The sequence below is a fragment of the Zalophus californianus genome, chromosome 3 (genome assembly GCF_009762305.2).
Source record: "Zalophus californianus isolate mZalCal1 chromosome 3, mZalCal1.pri.v2, whole genome shotgun sequence".
Lineage (NCBI taxonomy): Eukaryota > Metazoa > Chordata > Mammalia > Carnivora > Otariidae > Zalophus > Zalophus californianus.
This window is the reverse complement of record NC_045597.1, coordinates 29,161,434-29,183,174: the sequence shown is the minus strand read 5'-3', so window position 1 is coordinate 29,183,174 and position 21,741 is coordinate 29,161,434. Positions and strand designations below refer to the sequence as shown.

At 46.1% G+C, this 21,741-nt stretch overlaps 2 protein-coding genes across 3 annotated transcripts in view; both read right to left on the bottom strand.

Moving 5' to 3' along the window:
* Positions 1–2,178: 2,178 nt before the first annotated feature.
* POU4F1 (POU class 4 homeobox 1) lies at positions 2,179–5,737 on the bottom strand. Its single transcript, XM_027590385.2, has 2 exons — positions 5,397–5,737; positions 2,179–4,726 (listed from the first exon to the last, which is right to left on the bottom strand). Exons 1-2 carry the CDS (start codon positions 5,517–5,519, stop codon positions 3,584–3,586), a joined length of 1,266 nt encoding a protein of 421 aa, XP_027446186.1. The 5' UTR covers positions 5,520–5,737; the 3' UTR covers positions 2,179–3,583.
* A 6,706-nt stretch (positions 5,738–12,443) lies between these two features.
* The window catches only part of OBI1 (ORC ubiquitin ligase 1), a 44,698-nt gene continuing 35,400 nt past the window's right edge, over positions 12,444–21,741 (bottom strand). The window contains exon 5 of one of the 2 annotated variants that reach the window (XM_027591030.1): positions 12,444–17,963. In XM_027591030.1, the coding sequence (XP_027446831.1) occupies positions 16,448–17,963 (1,516 nt within the window). In that variant the 3' untranslated portion in view covers positions 12,444–16,447. The remainder of the gene's footprint in view (positions 17,964–21,741) is intronic. The other variant, XM_027591029.1, reaches the window with a different exon arrangement.

The window sequence follows — 21,741 nt, the reverse complement described above, 5'->3', positions numbered from 1 at the left end:
ACCGCTGAGTGACAAGCCTTTGCACTCTCTTCAGGAGGACGTTTGTTTGCTTGTTTCTTCCTAAATCGACAAAGGTGTGTAGAACAGTCTTATTATTCCTTCCCAAGGTACACAGATTCACTCACCAGAGAGCAAAGCATTTCTGTTTTGCACAGTTTCCTACTACGTAATATAGGAAACTCTGCAAAGCATATGTTTTCTTGATGTTTTATTAACATAATATTGTCTTCTTTTTATTTGGTAAGGATTTTAATACAAAACAAATGCTTAAGTTATTATTACATACATTGGTCATCATTATATAATACAAATGTATTTGCCTGCAACATTTCCGTTTGGAGAAGATTGAAAAAAAAACAGCCTTCATAAATCTTTTCATTTGTTCATTCTTGGTTCTCCAACAATGAAATCCGGTCATACTTTCCTATGAAATAACAGTTTGTTGTTTTTTTCTTTACAAATGCATTTTATTAAAAACTTTGATGACATCAAGTCAATAACAACAGAAACAAATCAATTTTGATGGAAGAGATGTATTTTGAAAAATACCTCTAGTGCTTTTTTAAAACATTAACAACTGTTTAAAATCACAGCTTTTTAAATGTACTATTCTTTTTTGAACATCAAGTGTTTTGTTTCACAGATTTGCCGGTGAAATTAAAAAGATTTGGCTAAAATAGGATGATGTCAGAAGATATAATCTCAGCTATTCAGAAACTTTGTACATTTGGCATCTGATCTAGTCCGGGGTCACCAATAAATAAAGTATCTCTGGTCTTTCTGAAGCAGTAGGTGGCACACTAAATGTTTCAAATGAACACAGGCATTTGACACGGTGGCTGGACAGATCCGTGGATGATTTTTTATATTTATTAACCTCCAAAGCAAAGTCATTTAGTTACAACATTTTTTAAAGAAATCTTTATAGGCTAGAACAACACATAGAAACCTTCAAATGCCTCTTTCCCTGAACCTCAATTTAATTTGGGGGAGGGGGACCTGGTTATTTACTGCCTTCCACCACTTTGAAGTGAGGGCTATGGTGTCAGAGTTTCTGCAGTTTAAAAAAAAATTGATAAACACAGGCAACTAATATAGAATTCATTTTATTGAGAGCACCGCTTTTCACATGAGTTATCCGAAAGTGAATTCTGATTCAGCAGAAAAATACATCATTCTTCACCCCTTCCTCACTTTATATCCCCCTTTCAATATCCTCCCCTGTATTTGTGGTTGAACTGAATCTCATTTTTTGACCGCCTTTACCAGGACTTGGCCCAGTATAAACAAAAATGCACCCAAATCATAAAACTGCTCTTCTTTCAGTTATGTTTTATTTGTAAGCGTACCGGGACACATCCCCCTGTTGTATTTTGGCGCACAGAAATGGTTCTAATAGAAGTGGGGAGAGGGAAAGGTAATAGAGCAAAGACATAACCAAGGAGAAAGCTCAGCAGACATACATGGACAGGTAGATCAATCCGTGAGACATTTCAGGATTAACACTGGCAGTTTGTAACCACTGTGTGAGTGTGTGCATTAAAGAAAATATTTACAGTAGTCTTCCTTTTTTTTCTCTTCCTCTAAATACAAGAATATGACAAGAATGTTGTGTTTTCCGTGAAAACAGGCAGTAGACTGTGAAATCACACTATCCACAAAACGGTCTATCAGAAAGCTAGCCCAGTTTAGTGCTCAGTTTCAAATGCATAGTATGTTTGCGCTGCAAACAATGATATACAACGTAATTAAATAAATAATGCCTAACCAGAGTGAGACCTAATTGTGTTTCTTTCTGCACCTTTCAGATCATGCATGATTTCAGTCTTGTTAAATGGCAGAGTTTTCCTTTTCTCATTTGTTTTCAATTTTTTAGTTATTAAAAGATGGTAATAAACCATCTCCACACGAGATCAAAAGAGTATCTTGTGCACCAAGCAGGCATTTTACCTAACCACCTTCAACTCTTTTTTTTTTTTTTTTATCCATCAGCAGTTCATAAGAGTACCTTGATTATTACTATGAAATACTATACAAGATTTTCTATTTGGGAGACTGATAGTGCAAATTAAAGTTCTTGCTACCCAACATTTATACCCAGCAATAAATTACTTTTGAATAATAATAATAATAATGAAACACAGTTGTTCTGCTTCCCCCCCAACATGCAGACCCCTTTGAAACAAATGGAGGGCTTTAAACCTGTCTTCCCTGTCTTCCTCTCTTCTGGGATTTAGTTGATTTTTCTCCCAGCCAAGTCCTGCTCCAACTGAAAGCAGAAACTTTCCAATATTTCAACGATTTCATGTTCTTCAAGAGAGAAAGAAAGGGTACCTAGAAGAGCAAGATGAGTCTTGTTCTGGAGAGAAAATGGGGCACAGTATCTCTCCTAGTGTCTTCCACCCCATCAGTGTATTTGAATCAACAGGGGGAAAAATCAGTAGGTAGTTTAGAATAAACCACACTCAGAAAAATAAATGAAAGGTCACGCAAGTTCTATGGGGAGGGAGGGGGAGCTTATTTTGAAATAATTTTTCCAGATCTTAGATATATGAGCAAAAATGAAAAGAGAAAAACCTTGTTAAATTGTTTTATTTTCCTAGAACAAAGTATTTATTTCAGAGCCCCTAAATTCTGCTTTTTAGTCTCAGCTCAAAGACTGTGTGTCTCTCTCTCCCTAAACATCCCCACCAGGAGAGTGACCAGGCCACAGCAGTAGAGGCCAGATCCCCTGAAAACTTGGGACTCCTGAATAGCCTCCCTCTCCTTTAGCTGTGCCCCCCACCCCTCACTTTCTGGCCATGGAGAGCAGCTATCGGAGTCTCATTGGAACGGAGAAAATAAATCAAAGAGAACACGGATGGGGCGGAGGTGAGACTTGGGGGGAGAAAGTAAACACAGAGACAGAACAACTAGCTTCGCTACCCAGAATTTCACCTTCTGGTTTGTTTGGTTTTTCATTTTTAACTCAGTTCATGTATGTAGGGTTGGGGTGGGTGGTAATAATAGTGGTGCTCTTTTTTTTTTCCTCTTCCTTAGGGGGTAATGAAGCTGCAGAATACGGCTCCCCAGAGTTAAGTTTCTAAAGCATTTTTATCTTTTTGTTCTGTTTTGTTTTAGTTTGTCTTTGTCTGGTTTTTGGTGGTTGGTAGGTTTGTTTTTGTACATAGTCCCTTGGTCCCCAGGAGATTTTGACAAGTGTCTCTGGTCAAAACAGTCCATTTCCCTACTCTTCCCAAGTCTCCCCCCCCACCCTAACCCCCAGAACCAATCTGCTCCTCAGAACCCCTCCTCCAGTCTCTGCTTTCCTTCCCCTCATCTCCCCACTCACCCAAATATTCCCCCTTTCTCCCCAGCCTGGCTCTCCGGTGTCCACACCCCGCACCGCAGTCCTCTTTTCTGGGGAGGTTAGTAAAGGGCAGGGAGAGCAGAGAGGGGGTAGAGGAGAGTGCGCTAGGAGGGACTCCCCAAATGCAAGCAAGATAACGGACACTCCAAATCTAGGGGAAACAGGCTCAGGGAAAGGCCCCGAAAAGCCCCTTCAGCTCCCCGCTCTGCCCCGCCCTGCACCTCCCACTCCCCCTCAGTAAGTGGCGGAGAATTTCATCCGCTTCTGCTTCTGTCTCTGGTTGCAAAACCACACCCGCACCACGTTCTTTTTGAGGTCCAGTTTCTCGGCGATGGCGGCGATCTTCTCAGAGGAGGGCCGGGGTTGTACGGCGAAGTAGGCCTCGAGGGAGCGCTTCTCCGGCGCTGCGATGGAAGTCCGCTTGCGCTTCTTCTCGCCGCCGTTGAAGAGCTCGGGCTTGTTCATTTTCTCGCGCTGCGCGCCCTCGGCCTCCTCGAGCCACGCCTGCAGGATGGGCTTGAGCGCGATCATGTTGTTGTGCGAGAGCGTGAGCGACTCAAACCTGCAGATGGTGCTCTGGCTGAGCGAGCCCACGCCCGGGATCTTGAGGTTGGCCAGCGCCGAGCCCACGTCGGCCTGCGTCACGCCCAGCTTGATGCGCCTCTGCTTGAAGCGCTCGGCGAACGCCTCGAGCTCGCGCGGGTCCGTGTCCGAGTCGCAGATGGACGCCAGGCCCGCCGCGCCCACCACCGCCGCAGCCGCTGAGGCCGCCGCCACCTGCCCGGCCGCCGCCGCCGCCGCCGCCGCCGCCGCGCCGTGGTGCGCCGCCGCCGCCACCAGCCCGGGGTGCGGCAGACCCGACGGCATGTTCATGGCGGCCGCCGCCGCCGGGTGCGACAGGTGGCCCAGGCCGTGCATGTGCGGATGCGGGTGCGCCGAGCCGCCTAGCAGCCCGCCGCCCGGGCCGCCGCCGCCGCCCCCCGGGCCGCCGCCGCCGCCACCGCCCCCGGGGCCGCCGCCGCCCGGGCCGCCGCCGCCCCCCGGGCCGCCGCCGCCCCCCGGGCCGTCGTGGGCGCCGCCGCCGCCGCCCGCCGCGCCCGCGCCACCCGCGCCGGCCATGAGCGCGAGCGAGGGCGACGAAATGTGGTCCAGCAAGTCGCCAGGCTCGAGCGCCTGGTGGTGGTGGTGGTGGTGGTGGTGGTGCGCTAGCGGCACGGTGGACGTGGACGTGCATGGCACGCTGTTCATCGTGTGGTACGTGGCGTCTGGCTTGAATGGGTGGCTCTTGCCCTGGGACACGGCGATGTCCACGGCCGCCAGCGCCTCTGCCCGCGCCAGCAGCGTTTCGTCTAGGCTGGCGAAGAGGTTGCTCTGCAGCTGCAGGCGACACAAACCAAACCAAAACAACAAACAAACAAACAAACAAAAAAGGCAAAAACACAAAACAAAACCACACACAAGCCGAAAAGCACAAGCAAAGGGCAAACCAAACACAAAGCAACCAAAATAACGACAACGGGAGTGGGGATAGCGGAGACCGGGAAAGATGGAATGGGGAGCACATTGAGGACGAGACGGGGGGACAGATAAGAAGGGACGTGAGTATGAGGAGAGGGATAGGGGCAGGGAAGAGGGGGGCACAAGAACACATTCCGGGAACCGGCGTGGGAGACCAAAAAGGAAGGGGAAAAAAAGAAGAAGAAATGGAGATGTAACTCGCAGCTGGGGACCCGTGTCACGCACCCGAACACGCACAGAGACCGCCTTTCCGAGGCGTGAAATTAACAGAGAAAGTGGAGGGAAGTCGAGAGTCATGGCCCCAGCGCTTCCCACTCTGATCGCAGGCGCCCGACACGAGGCAGAGGCGACGGGAACACGTATTAAGCGCCACCGGGCAAAACGTGCCTCGCCGCGGGATTCCTCTAAAAATCCCTGCCCGCAAAACCCAGCACCGGGACCTGGCGCGCATCAGCACCCGACATGCAGTGTCTCGGAGACGGGGAGGGGGCAGGCGCGCGGGCCGGGGCCTCGGGCGTGGGGCGCTTACCGGCGGCGTGGGCAGGCAGGCCCGCCGGATGGCCTCAGAGCTGGAGTGCAGCGACGGGTACTTGTGCTCAGGGAGGGTGGGATGCATGGCAAAGTGAGGCTGCTTGCTGTTCATAGACATCATCTTGATGGCTTGGCATGTAAATCCACAAACACTCCGAAAGTCAGCCGGAAAGTGCGCACGCCGGCTCCCCCGGCCTCCCTTCGGAGGCTGCAGCCGCGGCGGTTGGCGGCGCGGAGGCGGCGGCCGCGCCGGGGGCTGCTGCTGCTCCTGTGCTGCCGCCGCTGCTGCCCGGCTCTCCCTTTGACCGTGCAGAGCGCCGCGCACCGGCCTCGCGATCCCACTTCTCCTAGAGCTCTAGCCCCGCGCGCCGACGGGATGCACTCTTCTTACACCTGAGCCCCACTTCTCGCGGCCGGTTCGGGGAGCTCTCGCGAGAGCTCCCGGCCCCGCCGCGCTGACAGGCATCAGCTGTCTCTGTCTGTCTGACGCGCGCTCTCTCTCTCCGCGGCGCCGTGCGTCTGCGCGCGCGCGCGCTCGCCCGGCCGCGACAGGCGCTTGGGAGCCGCTCTTATAGTGACCACCAGCAAGGACAGCGCAGGTGATGCACCTGTAGCTACCCGGGCATGCGCACTGTACGCCTCACCTTTCCCACCGCGGCTCTGGAAAGATCAAAAGGGCTAGCTATTGTCTCAGGGTACGCACCTTTTAGGGGGAGAAAGACAAGATGCTCACAAGCACCTTGGTGCTTTGCCTCTCTCAAACTCTCCCCCATCCCCATCGCAAGCCCGGAATATATGCGCATTACTTAGGCGCACCTCCGCTCCGGGATGTCTAACAAGCTGTTATATAATGTATACAGCTGGGTATTTGTATGTTAAATTATGCCCGCGCATTCCTCTGTATACAGTATAAATAACAACACAGAAATGCAGAAGATGCTGTCTTTTGCTGCAAGAACCCGTTTCTTTCAAGGTTTATAAATAGGTTCCTGGAGAATAATCACGGTGACAGACATTTGTTTGAAGCAGTCAGACGCTATTGATTTCCATATAATTTAATTTCCTCCGCATACTTTGTTGTTGTTGTTGTTGTTGTGAATATAACTGTGTCAGGCACCGACAGTGACAGCCACTTAGGAGCCACAAGGAGCGTGTGCTTTCTACTAGGGAACCGCTGTTGAAATGAAATTGTGCATTTCTCTTATTGTTTGTCTCCTTTAACCGTGTACAAACCCACATTTCAAACGAGCTCCGGGTGATCTGAGGCTTCTAGTAATCAAAAGGAAAAATAGTTAACAGGGTGTTGTTGGGATCCTTCCCTCTCCTCAGCGTGTACACACACACACACACACACACACACACACACACACACACACTTTAGGCTGGAAACTCCAGGAAAAGGAAATCGCTTCAGAGAAAAAAGAATTAAGATGTTGAAAAGAGAACTTTCTTTTCCCTTCCATCGTTTTGGCTTCTTTGCTTCTTATCGCTGTATGTCTGTGTGTGTAGATAGATAGATAGATATGTATATATATGCGCACACTTCTCCAATAGGAGATGGGATCAAGCCAGTTTATAGGAAAGTGTGATTAAAATATTAATTCAAACCAATTTGAAAGAAAGAAACCTAAGCTCTGGTCCGGACTTTATTTTTTATGTATTCTCTTATTGTGAAATCAAAACCTAAGAAGAATGAATCAATTAGCCAACCTGTTATATGGCCCTTGTTTGGCAGGCAGATCAAGGGCCTCCCGGGAGAACCACAGTTCAGGTGCCGAGTCCCCAGGGACACAGAGCTTGCCCCGGGTGATAATAACAGCCCAGATGTTATCACATCTGCAGCAGGAGAGCTGGAGAACAGCAAGGGGCTACTTATGGGAGGCAAAGATCAGATAAATAATCTTTCTGGTCTCTCCCACACCAAAGAGGTCTGTATTTCCACCAAAGAGCAGATCTCATTTCTATAAACCTCAATTTGCGTTCGTGTGGATCTCTTCTTCAGATAAACATGTCCGTATTTAGCATACCCACTCAATACTCAAATTCCAAGAAAAGCCCACAGGCGTCACCATGGCTTTTTCTTTCTTTCTTTTCTTTTCTCTCTACCCTCCTCCCCCGTTGCAGCCAGAGAGGGGAGTAAGAAAGATGTTCACTTGCTGGAGCAAGAGGAGCCTCGCGTTTCCATCCATTACGTGGTCCCCTGGGAGTGCTAAATGCAACTTATCTCTACGGGGAATGGAGGAGGAGCAGGACATCTCTGGAGGGAGCAAGTGAGTCCTAAGGTAGTCATCACACCGGGTGTCCAGGCTTAACCTAATCCTTCCTGATACCCATGGCAGCGATTCCCTGAGCTCTCTCACTAGGGAAAGGAAGGGTCCCGCAGAGGGCGAGAGCCTAGATCCTGCCTGATCCCCAGGGAAACACTGGCCTTTAGAGACTCCGAAGAGTGCATGGGAGACAGAACCGCAAACAGCACAGGTTCCTCCCGATGGACCCCCAGAGAACAAGGCCAGCCCCCAGGTACTGGAAGCTCATCTGGGCTTACATTGTGACTCTGGGAGGGCACCAGGAAACCCAGAAGACAGGTACCCTGCCAGAGATCAGTTCACCGGCCTGCCGAGACTCCTCCCCTAGTTCACATTTCTTGGACAACTTTCTAGGACAACACCTTGGGGTGGGGCCAGACTTTTGTCCAGAATGTCACAGCTTTACCTGGGGCTAGAAATATGAGGGCTGTGGGTTCAATTCCCAACCCACCCACTAATCAATGGACTGGAAGCCCATTTAGGGCACATCTGTGTCCACCATGGTACCTAGCAAGGTGTTTGTCACAGTGTAAAAATGCCCCATCAAACAATAGGAAGAGAAGGCAGATGGGGAGGGCCAAGAGTAAAAGCCAGAGAGTTCAACAAGCCAGGGTTAATGGGGAGCAAGCAGGAAGATCACTGAAGGGTCTCCTCTCTTCCTAAAAGGGAGATTGAGACTGGGCCAGAGGGATATGTTTTCCCCATGCAGAGCTGTAAATCTTGATAGCAGTTTGTTCTTTCTCGAAGTTCAATGATTTCATCCCTCCCTCATTTACTTTCTACTTTACTCTCCTTCCTCAAATACTTGGTAATCACCAGTCTGGGCCAGGGCAAGACACTAGAAAGAAAATGAGGTATAAAATAGAGGTATCTGCCCTCCAGGAGGTGGCAGTCTCTAAGAGTGGGGCAGCCCCAGGTGAAGGGGTGCTCATGATACAGGTGCAACAGGTTCAAAGAGAGGGAATTGGACAGAAATATGGGATGGGGTGGGAGATGTTGCTGGGACAGTTATCCTGCCACATCCCTGCTGGGCCTGGGCCCCAGGCTAGAGAGTGGGGCACAGTGGCAGATCTGCATGCAGTTCCTTGACCTTATGAAATCTTTTTCTCCTTACCCCACGGCAGTGAAAGAAAAGGGTGGTGGACTGGGGCTCACCAATATGTCACTGCTTTGTTTTCCTGGTTTGGCAAGTGCAGTAACTAGTTGGCCCCTGCCTGTGCTAATGATGCACATATGGGGTCTGAGCCTTGGCATAGATTCCTGGAAAGGTCCCCCCCTTCCTTCTTATTTAATGACCAACACAGATTCTCCCCTCTCCCCCATCTCATAGCTTTGCATTTTATCAAGAGGGGGATAATGAATGCACTGCTATTGATTTCCAAGGAATTTCCGCCCCCAGGGATAGGGAGTCTATCATCTGGATCAGAGACACATTTCTTTCCCTCATTAATTAATTTTCTCCTCCTCCTTTGGCAGGCCACACTTCACATCTCCTTTGGCAGCTGCTTTCTCCCCCGAGCTCAGGGAGCAGAGATGCCTTGGTTGCAGTGAGGGCCTCGAGAGAGGCGCTGTTCAAGGGCCTGCACTGCAGGGAGTGAACTCTCCTTACCTTAGACACTCACCCAACGCCACACATCAGGAGAGCGCACCTGACAGCAGCTGCCCGCTTCGGCTGCCTTTCTCCTTCCAAACGGGTGCGGGGAAAAATCAGCGCCCCCCGACTCAGCAGCCACACACACGCGCGCGCGCGCGCACACACACACACACACACACACACACACACACACACACACACACACACCCCTCTGGGATTGAACCCGGGTTATTTGTTCGGATTCAGGGACAGGGGGTTGGCCCTGAAGAACGTCTGCTTCAGTGCGTGGAGTTTGTGTGTGTGTGCAGGAGGAGGGGATCGGGCTCCACGCTCTGGCCTGAACCCAGGGATCGTGCCCCACCTGCAGGCCGGCCCCCTCGGGTTCTGGCGGCCCGAGCGGGAGCTCTGCACCTCCCAGACCCGGGGTGCCACGGTTCCCGCGGACAGTTGCCCAGTTTGAAACTAGGCACATTTCACAGCGCAGCCAGCGCTCTGCGTGCAGGGGGAGCCTCCAGAGCTCAGAGCTGGCCGGCTCCAGAGACCTGTTAGGTTGTTTTTAAGCCGTGTGAAGGGGCAGGCAGGGGAGGAGCAGGCCCAGAGTAGGGGGTGGGGGTCGGTTCTCTTGAAGAGGAGCTGCGCTTGGGTGGGCCGGCGGCGCCCTCGCGCTCCGACACTTTCTGTCTGAAGGGTGGAATAGAGGAGCTACTGGTGCGGTACTTTCGCTTCCTCTCCGGCCGCCTTCCCAGGGCCGAGTCTGGGCTGCCTCGATGCTAGGTCTCTGTTAGCGCTACCCTTCGCGCAGGCCGATCCCAGCTCTCCTGCCGCTAGGGGCCCGGGCTCCTCGCCGGTCCTGCGGGGGTCCTCAGAAGCTCCCCCACGCAGACCGCCAGGCCGCAGCGCCCACCCCGTCTGATTCTGGGCGGTGGCCCTGCCTTAGGCCAGCCCCCGGGCCCAGCCCTGCCCGAGCAGCGAGTTCGGAGCCACGCTCTTGCTGCCGGGAGTTCGGAGATTTCCTGGAGGGCCCTGTCCTCCCTTTCTACCGCGCCCCGCCCGCCCTCGGGCTGCTCGTCGGACGTGAGTGACTTATTGAGGCCCATGGTGATCTCCTTAAGGCTCCCGCCCCCGCGTTCAGACTGGATTCCAGCCAGGACCTGCGGAGAAGGATCTTGAGTAAGCCTGTCAAAACCCCACTGTTTTCTTTCCTCTGGCCGTTTAATTCAAGTGCAACTTCCGTTGGGAATATTTTCCCTGGATGTCAACCACCCCACCCCGAAATGATGCGTCCCAGTAAAGTTCACTGCCGGTCATTATCACTCGTGGCGTTACATATGTAGAGATCGATCTATCTATCTTTGTATCTATGTATCTATCATCTCCACCTTCTCCACCTTAATCTCTCCATGGACTCAAAATCAACCTACCTTGTGAAAGATCTACGGGCGAGGCAGGACAACTACATCTGGGTCCTAACAGGGGCATGCCCCCCTCCCCGCGCCTGGTAGTTTCGTTGTCCATGTGAACAATGTTGTATCACTAAATGAGGCCAAGGGCCCCTGTGGTTTAGATCCTAAAAGGAGCAAAGTCGCCCCGGCTCCACCCAGGCTCCTTCAAAACCGGAAGAGCGCGCTGGTCAGAGAAGGGGTTCGAGGTCCCTGAGTGACAAACAGCGAACAAACCAACTCTACAAAAGGCACTCCCGCCAGTGACCCTATGCGACGAGATGGAAATTCCGTCGCCTTCCCTCTCGTCAGATAGCCGCCTGCCCACCGCTGCGATTCGGACGCATGCAGGCCGGGGTCGGAGGGAGTTCCGCTGGCGCAAATGGACGGCAGAAGACCCCTGGCCCGGTACTAGTGCAGTTCCGGGGACCGCGAGGCGAGCGCCCCTCGCCCTCCGCAGGTTCAGCTCTACCCGCAGGAGCAGGATCCCCAGGCGGGCCCAGAAGCCGCCGAGAAAAGCGCGAAACCGCAAGTCCAAACGCCAGAAGTGCGGAGTTGGGTCCTGTTGCCCGGCTCCGGCGCTCGCCGGCGCCGCCGCCCGCCGCCCCTCCTCCTCGCCGCCCGCACAAATCAAAGCCCCTTGCGAGGGACTGGGAAATAGTTGCCTTGTCATGTAACACATTGCCCTGATTTATTATAAAATTTTAACGAAATCATGCATATTTTAACAGCCTTTAATCACTGCATGAAAATTTAATTCATGGACTGTAGCGCGTTTAAATAAATGAAGTGTTAATTCATTAGGATTAATTAATTTGTTAAAGGATTGTGTGCAAGGTTAAGGTGGAAAGAAAACTCTTTGTTGCTTTCGCGTCTTAATCGCCAGGTTTCGCGAGTGGTAATAAAATGAAAGGAAACCGCAAAGCAAGTCGTTTCCTCGGGTGGGGCCTGGGCGGGACCAGCTGAGAGAGCGCCCTCGAGAGCGCGGGAAATTCCGGCCCGCGGGGCACCGGCGGGTCTGCCCTCCCGGGGAACCGGGGGTGGGAGGGGCCGGGGGTGGGGGTGGCTGTTGGGGGAAGAGCGGCGCTGGTTGCGGAAATCCCGGAAGGCTGGGTGCGTTGGAATCAGAGGGAGGTAGGGGCCTCAGAGCCGAGACTAGCGGGCTAGACCTCACCTCCCCACCCCCAGCACAAAGATGACCCTGAGTGAAGCGAGGTCGCGCCTTCCGGCCCTCGCAGCGCAAAGCCCCGGCTTAATGGACAGATGACGGGCCAGCCCTGCCACCTCCTGAGCCTTCCAGCGCCCAGGGAGTCACTGTCTCGCCATCAGGCCGCCGACTCCGGCGGCTAGGGCTAGCTTGGAGTCTCAGGGGACGCTTAGAAAGAGGAGGCGGAGCAAAGCCAAACTTGCAAGCTTAGGCTGGAGCAATCTAGAAACCTTTCTCAATCAGAAGCCCTGGCATTAGGCAGTGAGTCCTTCAGCACCTCTTCTGAGACGTCCGTGAGGTAGGCGCCCCTACAAGGACAACGAACAAGCAGAAGAGACGTCCTTTTCCACACCGAGCTCTTACTCATCCTTAAAGACCCAATGCAAACAGCACTTCGTGAAGATGCTTGATTTCCTCTCTGCTCCGTGCTATCGCCAACACCGACTTTTTCTACTCACCGTGCTTTAAGAATCAAAATGGACCAGAACTAGCTCCTCTGCCCTCACAGAAAGTCTCAGTAAATGCCTAAATCCTTGCCCTTAGTAACTCCGAAATTTTAAGTGTCACACAAGGCACACACTTCTCCACACTTGGTTAATCCAACTAACATTTATTAGAGGGGGTCTGTTGTTCCCTCTTAAGACACAGCAGACCTTAGAATCTACCATTTCAAGAAGTGGAGCTCCAATTCAAAGTATTCTAGGCTGCTTCTGTCATATAAAACTGAAGATCGCCCTAGCCTGAGCTCCAGATGGGTTCTTAAAAGAAATCTGCATCTTAATAGATGTTTCCTCGCTCAGAGTGGGGTTCCGAGAATTAGGCAATAAATGTTCACTATGCACTCTGAGATCATTGCTTAAAAGGTTTTCTCTCTGCCAAGTATTATTAAAAGGATTGAGTTACATCATCACAGGCAAAGACTGTGTTGTAGGACTCCCACAAATAGGAATGAAAGACCTTCTTATGAGGCTTTGGGAAACACATTTAATCTAATAGGCCATACTCCATAAAAAACTGTTAATCTCAGTTTGATGTTGTACAAGTTATCATTCACAGGTACAAAATCTATGTATTACACTTTGAATAACTGAAAACCATTCAAATATACAGAAACAAGTTGCTGAAACATCTTAGGGTTTAAGACCAAAGTTCTTCCCTTGTTCAGTGGTACCCTTAAGCCAATGTAGATACAAAAGAAATTATGGGAATACAAAGCAGATTTGAAATTAAGGAGCTATAAATCTTAGTCTACCATTTTCAGCTTTTGTCTCAGCTGATACATTAAAACAGGAAAAAACATGTCATTTGTGGATGGGATTAATATTTTGGGAAAATTAAAAGATGAACACTAAAGGTCATGTCAAAAAAAAATCTCGCATGTCACATTCCCTTTGCCATTACATTTTAGAAAGATAAGCAATCAAAAGATGCTGTTTTTATAGGCATGATGATTAGTGTCTGCTTCCCTTATCACAAGTGCATCTTGTTCTAACATAGTCTTTAGTGCTAACCCTCCCAATAAGGGTTAAATTCATCTAAATGTCGGAGTTAATGCAATTCTTTCTAAATTTAAAAGTGGCACACAAACAATTTTCATCACTGAGCTTCCACTTAGTAGTGGAGTTAGACCCTGGAACATTGGCAGGAATTAAATGCTACTTGAAAAGAAACATGCTAATATTTCTAAAGTAGTACTTTAAAAATAACCCTCGGAAATTTCAAATCCATTCATCCTTTGGCCTACAGATGGGAACTCTCATGCTTAGGGGAGAAGAGTACAAGCTCTAGAGTCAGGGGCCCAGCTCTAAGACATGGTTCTATCCCATTCCAGCTGTATGACCACTAATCCTCAAATCACTTATTTTAAACTGAGAATAACAGTTCTTGGCTTACAGAGTTTGAAGAGGATTAAAGGAAATAGAAATTAGTAAAGTGCTTGGTTTAAAGAAGTTTGTCTTTGTTTTGTTTTTAGAGTGTGCATACAATATACTTGAAAATACATGAAACCTGGGTGGCTCAGTCGTTAAGCATCTGCCTTCTGCTCAGGTCATGATCCCAGCATCCTGGGATCGAGTCCGCATCGGGCTCCCTGTTCCACAGGAAGCCTGCTTCTCCCTCCCCACTCCCCCTGCTTGTGTTCCCTCTCTCACTGTGTCTCTCTGTCAAATAAATAAATAAAATCTTTAAAAAAAAATACATGAAACCACTACATTTATCATGCTGTATCACAGATTATGTAAAGGGTACAAATGAGAATATGTGATTAAAATAAAATCCTGGTTATTCCCTTCAACTGAGAAATGTCACAGGTTTGATTAATTTAATATATGAAATATTGTTTTGGGAAGGGTGGAGCAACGTGTCTGAAGCAGCTGGGAAATACTTTGGTCCAGAAGAGACACTCTAACCCTGATTAGGCATCACTAAATCAGGTTACACATTCTGCATTGCCATGGCACACTGTCAGTATATATTTGGATTAATGGATTAAAAACTGACACATTCATAGTAAAGAAGAGTTACAGACAGAATTAGAGTGAGGCTTACCCACAAATTTACTCTGTGATTACTCAGAAAAATTATAGATTTCTACATTTAATAGAATTTCAAATATATTACCACATTGTCAAAGATATCTAAACTACTTATCTCTAAAAGTATCCACTGACTTTAACACATCAAAAGAAAAAAATAACACACATATACTTATTGGAATATGTATGTTAAAATTATGCTTCATGTTAGCTTTTATTTTTGGCCCTTATTATTTCTAAAAGTGGAAGGCATTATTCTCCATATCATAAAAGTGATTTGTTACACTTTTATAGTTTCATTGAATCCTTAGAGTCTATTATTAACAGGGGTCAGCAAATTTTTCTGTAAAATGCCAAATGGTAAATATTATTTAGGCTTTGTGGGCCATATGGTCTCAGTGGCAACTATTCAACTCTGCCACTGCAATGTAGAAGCAGTCATAGATAATATGTAAACAAATGAGTGTAGCTGCATTCTAATAAGACTTTATTTAGAAACACTGAAATTTCAATTTTATATCATTTTCCTGTATTATGAAAGATTTTTTTGATTTTTAAAAACTTAAAAAGTGTAAAAACCATTTTTAGTTCACAGGTTTTTCACAAGAAACAAGTGTAGGCCAGATTTGGTCCATGGTCCACAGTTTGTCAACTTCTATAAGATCAATTAAAAATGTAAGTTTTACTGGTCGTTACAGGCTAATTCAATATCTAAGACAACATCAAGGATTACAGTGCTTATGACATCCTTTATTCAATTCACATAGAAAAGCATGCAGTATTAATGTAAAACAGTACAGTATTAATGTAAAATGTTCAGTGCACATTAGATAAACAAGTCATTAGCATACAAACCATTTTTAAAGGCCTATATAGGCATACCAAACATGTTTAGAATATACTTTTTCAGAGCCTAAATTAAAAATTGTGCTTAGCTCACCTATTCTCATTTCAACACTCTTCATGAAAAAAAATTCTGTCCTACATAAAAGATATTCTATTAGCCAACTAAAACTTCTTTTTCTTAAGTAAGGAAAACAGTGCAAGCAAGAATGCTACCATGCATACAGTTTCCACAAAGAATAGTAACATGCAAACAAGAACTTCACTCCAAAAAAAGCTCCCTGGGATGAAAGTGGATCAAGCATTTGGCAAAGAGTGCTTCTGCACCTGTGTATCTGGAACAATGACGCTACCATGTTTAGGCTCCTCCAAACCCAACCAACCATTCTATGCCTTCTTTCCAAGGTAGGCTCAATTTCTGATTTTCAACACACACAAAAAGATGAGGAAATGAAAGCTACCTGACATAAAACAAATATTTTCATATAGAAAATGTGTTCTTTCATTCTAGCAAAAGGTTCTCACAAAAACTGTACAAAACACAATGTTAAAAATGCAAACATACATATACAAAACCTAAAAAAAAAAAAGTAAATGAATACTGGACTAATATAGAGTGCTATTTCTCCACCATGGCCCTGCCTAAAAGTTGAGCCATCACTAAATATAAATAAAAAAGGGCAGGCAAAATTATTCCCAACCTAGGAAAGTTTTAAAGAAACTCAAGTGTCTTATGAGCAGTGTGTAAACAACCCAAAAAGTTTTATTTAAGAAATCCAAGTTCTGAAGACAACCGAGGCTCATTAATAGGCCACTGTATCTTAACAGCTAAATCAAGACCAAAGAAAACAAAATACACCCAAACCAGATACATATAATATTCATTAAAAGAAACCCTCTCCCTATCTTTTCTGTTTAAAAAGATGCCCAAATGAAACTGAAAAAGGACAAATTCTTTAAAATGAACATAAGTATTTTGGTTACAGGCTAATCCACCATTCTGACTTGACACTTGACTACAGATTATCAATTCAAAATTGTATAGAACTTTTATGAGGGAAAAAAGGAACTTTAAAAACTTATATTCCTCTCAGGACAAAAACATAAATGACACCTTTCTAATGAGTCAACTTTTAGTTGCTTTTGATGGGCTGGCATTGGAAAGACTGCTCTGGATTTTTCTTTTTGTTGATTGATTCATATTTTTATTCCTCTTCTCAGGCACAAAGGAAGTAGACCAAGGAGACTGAAGGTGGTTATGAAGACCATGCATCTCTGAGGTCATCTTAAATAAAGATGACCCAAACCTCTGATCTTCAAATAGCCGGTGTGAACTGCTTAACAAAACACCCTGGGAAAACTCAGTCTGAAACAAACAGCTTGGGGGTTTGATTTCATTAGTTCCTGGGTTAGAACTGGTATGGAGAGAAAAATCTTCATTCATTTCTTGGTCAGATGGAGAGAGGAGAAAAAAAGAAGCAGGTTTCCAATCATTTCCATTTTCTAACTGATCAGTAGTTAGAGAACCTTTGGAAAGGTTTGGCTTAGTTCTTTCTTCCAGCTTATCTGGTTCCTCAAGAAATTCACTGCCTTGAGACGACTTTGATAACCCATCCAAATCCACTGACTTAAAACCATTATTGCAAGGGCTCTTGCTGTTGTCTGATTCCGACATCATTGAATCCAACTCAGAGATTTTGTCAAGGTAAGCTGCGTCCATGGATGCTTCACTGGATGTTCTTGTCCGATTCATTTCAAAAGAGCGAATAGAATTCAACCTCTTAGATAAGCATGAGCCTGATTTCTCACTTAATTTTAAAGAAATTTCTCCAACAGAATTTGCTATTGTGTTCCCCTCTGAGCTTTCAAAATCCAAGTTTTGGGCATAGCTTGTGGAACAACAGTCCCAAAACCCTGTCTCTGAGGAAGTAAAACACTCTGATTTCTTTTCATTTTCACTTCTATCATCTTCTGATGAATCTTTATTACAAACATTTGGAGAATCACAAAAATCATCAAACACCAATTTTCTGAGATGGTTTGGGTGCTTTTTGGAACCTACTGCTTTGACTACAGAGCTCTCTCTATTTTCTGGAGTACTGAGCTGAAGGCAACTAAGGGATAAAGGAGTACAAGGAGCTGGAAGATCATAAAGTTCTTCATCTTTGTAGGGTATACTATCACTTGGCTTATTACCCCAATCTCTTTCCAAATAAGTATCCATACTTGTATCTGTCACATCTAACATTATTTCCACCTGTTTTTGATACAGGTCTTTGTTCTTAGAACAATTCGGTTCTGTTTTGCTGGTGCTTTCCTGCCTGGCAGAACTGCTACAAGGTTTTGCCAGGTGAGAACTTGAGGTGGATGAGCCAAGCTGCTTTCTGGCACCATCACCTTGATTCTTTGATGCCATATCCTCCTCGTTGACTATGCTCCCCTTGCCATCTGTAGAAAGTGCTCTCTGGCAAATGGAATTCATAGCTTCCTTCTCTTCACTTGAATTTTTTAGCTGTGCAATTTGAGATTCTAGTTCCTCTATATACTTATCACTTCGTTCCAGGGCTTTCTTGAGGCGATTGGTTTCACGTTCATGCTGTTCTACTTTGGACTGAAGAGCAGCTACTGTAAACCTTCCAAACCTGCAAGGAGTGGAAAGATAGTTAACTTTACAGTTACAAGCTTTTTTCTTTCTTTTTCAAAGTTTAAGAGTGCAAACTGTCTCAACCCATTTCAATTTCACATACCACTGTCATTTCAGACCACTCGATGAACAGGTCAAAAGCAATGCAAGATGTAGTATCTTCAGAAAAGAGTTTTTCCATTTTATGTAATAATATGCATATGATAACAATGGCAAAGATCTAATAGGATACTTTTGTGGTCAAATCAGATTAGCTGTGGCAGAAAGGCAGAAACTCACTGCTGACTTCCCTTCCAAGAGCCAGCTCTCTCAATTCAGCTCATATATGCATGCAGGGTTATCCCCTAAAACAATGGCAAAGATTTATGATAACATTTGAACAGTGGTCCACATCTTGAAATATTTACATTCAATCATTTTCCTATCGTAGAGCAGTGTTTTACAATACATTTCTTATACAATGTCACCTTGTCAAACATAAAATGCCAATTTGAAATTCAGAAATCTTAGCAGTCCCAGCAGGGGTGGTTTTAAATACTTATTTGGACCCTTTCAATTATAGCCACTCGATCTGAAGCTTTTACTTGGCCTTTCTGAACACTGGGCTTTAATTCATTCCAGCTCTACTTATTTTTGGCATTTTACAACTGTGTGGGACATCAATCTCATTTCTTCCAACTTTGAAATACAAAGTCAGTGCTTGTGGTTCCAATATATTACACATAAAAACATTTTTACATTTTCTGAAAAGGAACATTTTAGAGAGTAACTGAAAAAGAACATATCAAAAATTCACTTCTTTTACTCAGGATTATCTTGTTTTCATTATTCCCTTAAGAATGGGTACTGGGGGGTGTCTGGGTGGCTCAGTTGGTTGGGTGACTGACTCTTGATTTCTGCTTGGGTCGTGATCTCAGGGTCATGAGATTAAGCCCTGAGTGGTGCTTTGCCCTCAGCGTCTTGTCTGCTTGAGATCCTCTCCCTCTGGCCCTCCGCCTGCATGCTCACTCACACGCTCTCTCTCTCTCAAATAAATAAATAAAAATAAATCTTTAAAAAAAAATGGGTACTAGGTTCAGCTCAGAAAACGGTTTTGAGCACCTAGTATGGGCTGATGGTATATCTGGAGCTGGGGATACAAAGATCAATAAGACTGTCCCACCCCAATGGGTATAAAATGTCTACCTTAAATTCCATCAGAACATCAAAGAAAATCCTATCTTTTAAGAAACTGCTTCTTATGAGCCAATAAACATAAACCTTGCATTCTAACCCCATGAAAAATACTTCTCTCCACGAAAGTTCTTTTAAGAAGCCTCCTTCTATAATCTTCCATTTATTTATTAGAGAGAGAGGCAGCGAGAGAGGGAACACAAGCACGGGGAGTGGGAGAGGGAGAAGCAGGCTTCCCGCAGAGCACGGAGCCCGACACGGGGCTCGATCCCAGGACCCTGGGATGATGCCCAGAGCCCAAGGCAGATGCTTAAGGACTGAGCCACCCAGGCACCCCTCCCCCTAATTGTAAAAGTAATTACAATTAAGGGGCGCCTGGGTGGTTTCTTGGTTTAGGCTCAGGTCCAGATCTCAGGGTGGTGGGATCGGCCTGCCTAGGCTCCCGCTCAGCAGGGAGTCTACTTCCCCTCTCCCTCTGTTCCTCCCACCCCCAATCGTGCTCTCTCTCTCTCTCTCTGAAATAAATCTTTTTTTTAAAAAAGTTATTACAATTAAGAGAATGTACTAGGTATTAAAAAAAAAGACAAGAAACCCACAGTAATTACCTTTTAGAGACAAACACTATATGTGTATGTGCTCTCTCACTCAATGCCCAACACCTCCTCCTACACTACAGCCCAATTCACTCTCTAGCTCACTCCAACACAATTCCTGCTCTGTTCGGTATGGGGGCGGGGGGAGCAGAGCAAAGGTAAATATAGATTCATAAAATCTCAGGATTATAAGAGCCTTAAAAGAAAGGGTGCTGAATATTGATCTACCCACGGCAATTAACTAACTGAACTCCCAGAAAGAGCACACTCCTTCAACCTCTAAAAAACAAAGCAAAAACCACAGGTATAACAAAAACAAAACCAACAACAATAACAAGCCTCCCTGTTTTAAAACCAATTTTACTACTATGAGTATCTGGTTAAATGAATGATGGTAGTTTTTCCTTCTTTGTTAGAGAAAAATGTTTTAGTTTATAAATGTAGTATTTGACAGAGCTGTGGTTTCTGCAAGAGAATTTTAAAGACCGGACAAATATCTTAAGGACATCATTGTAAGTTCTTGATTGTAACTACTCTATAATCAAACAACCCACATATTTTTATTCTTAGTTTTATTTTTTATTATTTTTAAAGATTTTATTTATTTGACAGAGAGAGAGACAGCGAGAGCAGGAACACAAGCAAGGGGAGTGGGAGAGGGAGAAGCAGGCTTCCCGTGGAGCAGGGAGCCCGATGTGGGGCTCGATTCCGGGACCCTGGGATCATGACCTAAGCCGAAGGCAGATGCTTAACGACTGAGCCACACAGGCCCCTCTACCCACATATTTTTAAATGGAAAAAACGTGCAGCATGTTTACTTAATGCAAACAGCAAAAGTGACAGCCTTAAATTTGCTTACCAAGATAAAATTTATCTTTTTAAGTGCAATTTTTACAATAAAGGTAAACTCAGAAGAAAAAAAAAATCAATTTTTTTTTTTAAGATTTTATTTATTTATTTGACAGAGAGAGACACAGCGAGAGAGGGAACACAAGCAGGGGGAGTGGGAGAGGAAGAAGCAGGCTTCCTGTGGAGCAGGGAGCCCGATGCAGGGCTGGATCCCAGGACCCTGGGATCATGACCTGAGCCGAAGGCAGACGCTTAACGACTGAGCCACCCAGGCACCCCTCAAACAATTTTTTAAAGATTTATTTTAGAGAGAGACAGAGAGAGAGACAGCACAAGCAGGGGGAAGGGCAGAGAGAGAGATAAGCAGACTCCCTGCTGAGCGGGGAGACCAATATGAGGCTCAATCCCACAACCCTGAGATCATGACCTGAGCTGAAATTAAGAGGTGGACGCTCAACTGACTGAGCCACCCAGGTGCCCCCAAATCAAACAATTTAAAGTCAAATAATGCTACTAGATAGGAAAGTCAGCTATTACCAAAGGATGTCCTTGGGAACTCAGAGGCTTACATAAAGAAAGACTAGTGACAAATAAGAAATGTTTCCCAAAATATTAGCTGCATTTTATTAGAAGGTTTTAACCTGGAATTTCAAACATCACTTTAAAATGCTACATTTGCCCCTATGTTTATTTTTTTTAATTATGTTTTTAAAAGAAGTTAGCAAATGGTTTTGAGTTGAAGTCAAAATGACAGCCCCAACAGTGTATTGTGTGTTACTTCAGAGAGAAAGCTGAAGTGCCATGAGAACTAACAACAAAGGCCAGCAAAGGAGCACATATGACAGGGACAGCAAGCAGAAGTCACTGATGGAGCTGGCTGTTTTCTAAAAGGTCACTGTCCTCAATTCCCCAAAGTCCCCTTTCAATACTTTACAAGTCTGTAATACTCTGAGTGATCAGACCTTTTTACCATGCTAGTAAGAGGCCTGTGCTGGTGGGCAAATGAACAGAAATGCATAGTGAAAGCCATGGAACTGATCCATTAATCAATCAATCCATGTAATTTTTTGTCTCTCTCTCCCCCATTCGAGTATAAGCTCCAGGAAAGCAGGGAGTCTGACCATCTTACATTCACTGCTAGCTCCCTAGAACAATTCCTGG

Coding starts and splice junctions, on each gene's coding strand:
- POU4F1 (XM_027590385.2), bottom strand. CDS start 5,519: ATGATGTCTATGAACAGCAAGCAGCCTCACTTTGCCATGCATCCCACC. Junction 4,727..5,396: donor CCTGCCTGCCCACGCCGCCG/GTAAGCGCCCCA, acceptor TGTCGCCTGCAG/CTGCAGAGCAACCTCTTCGC.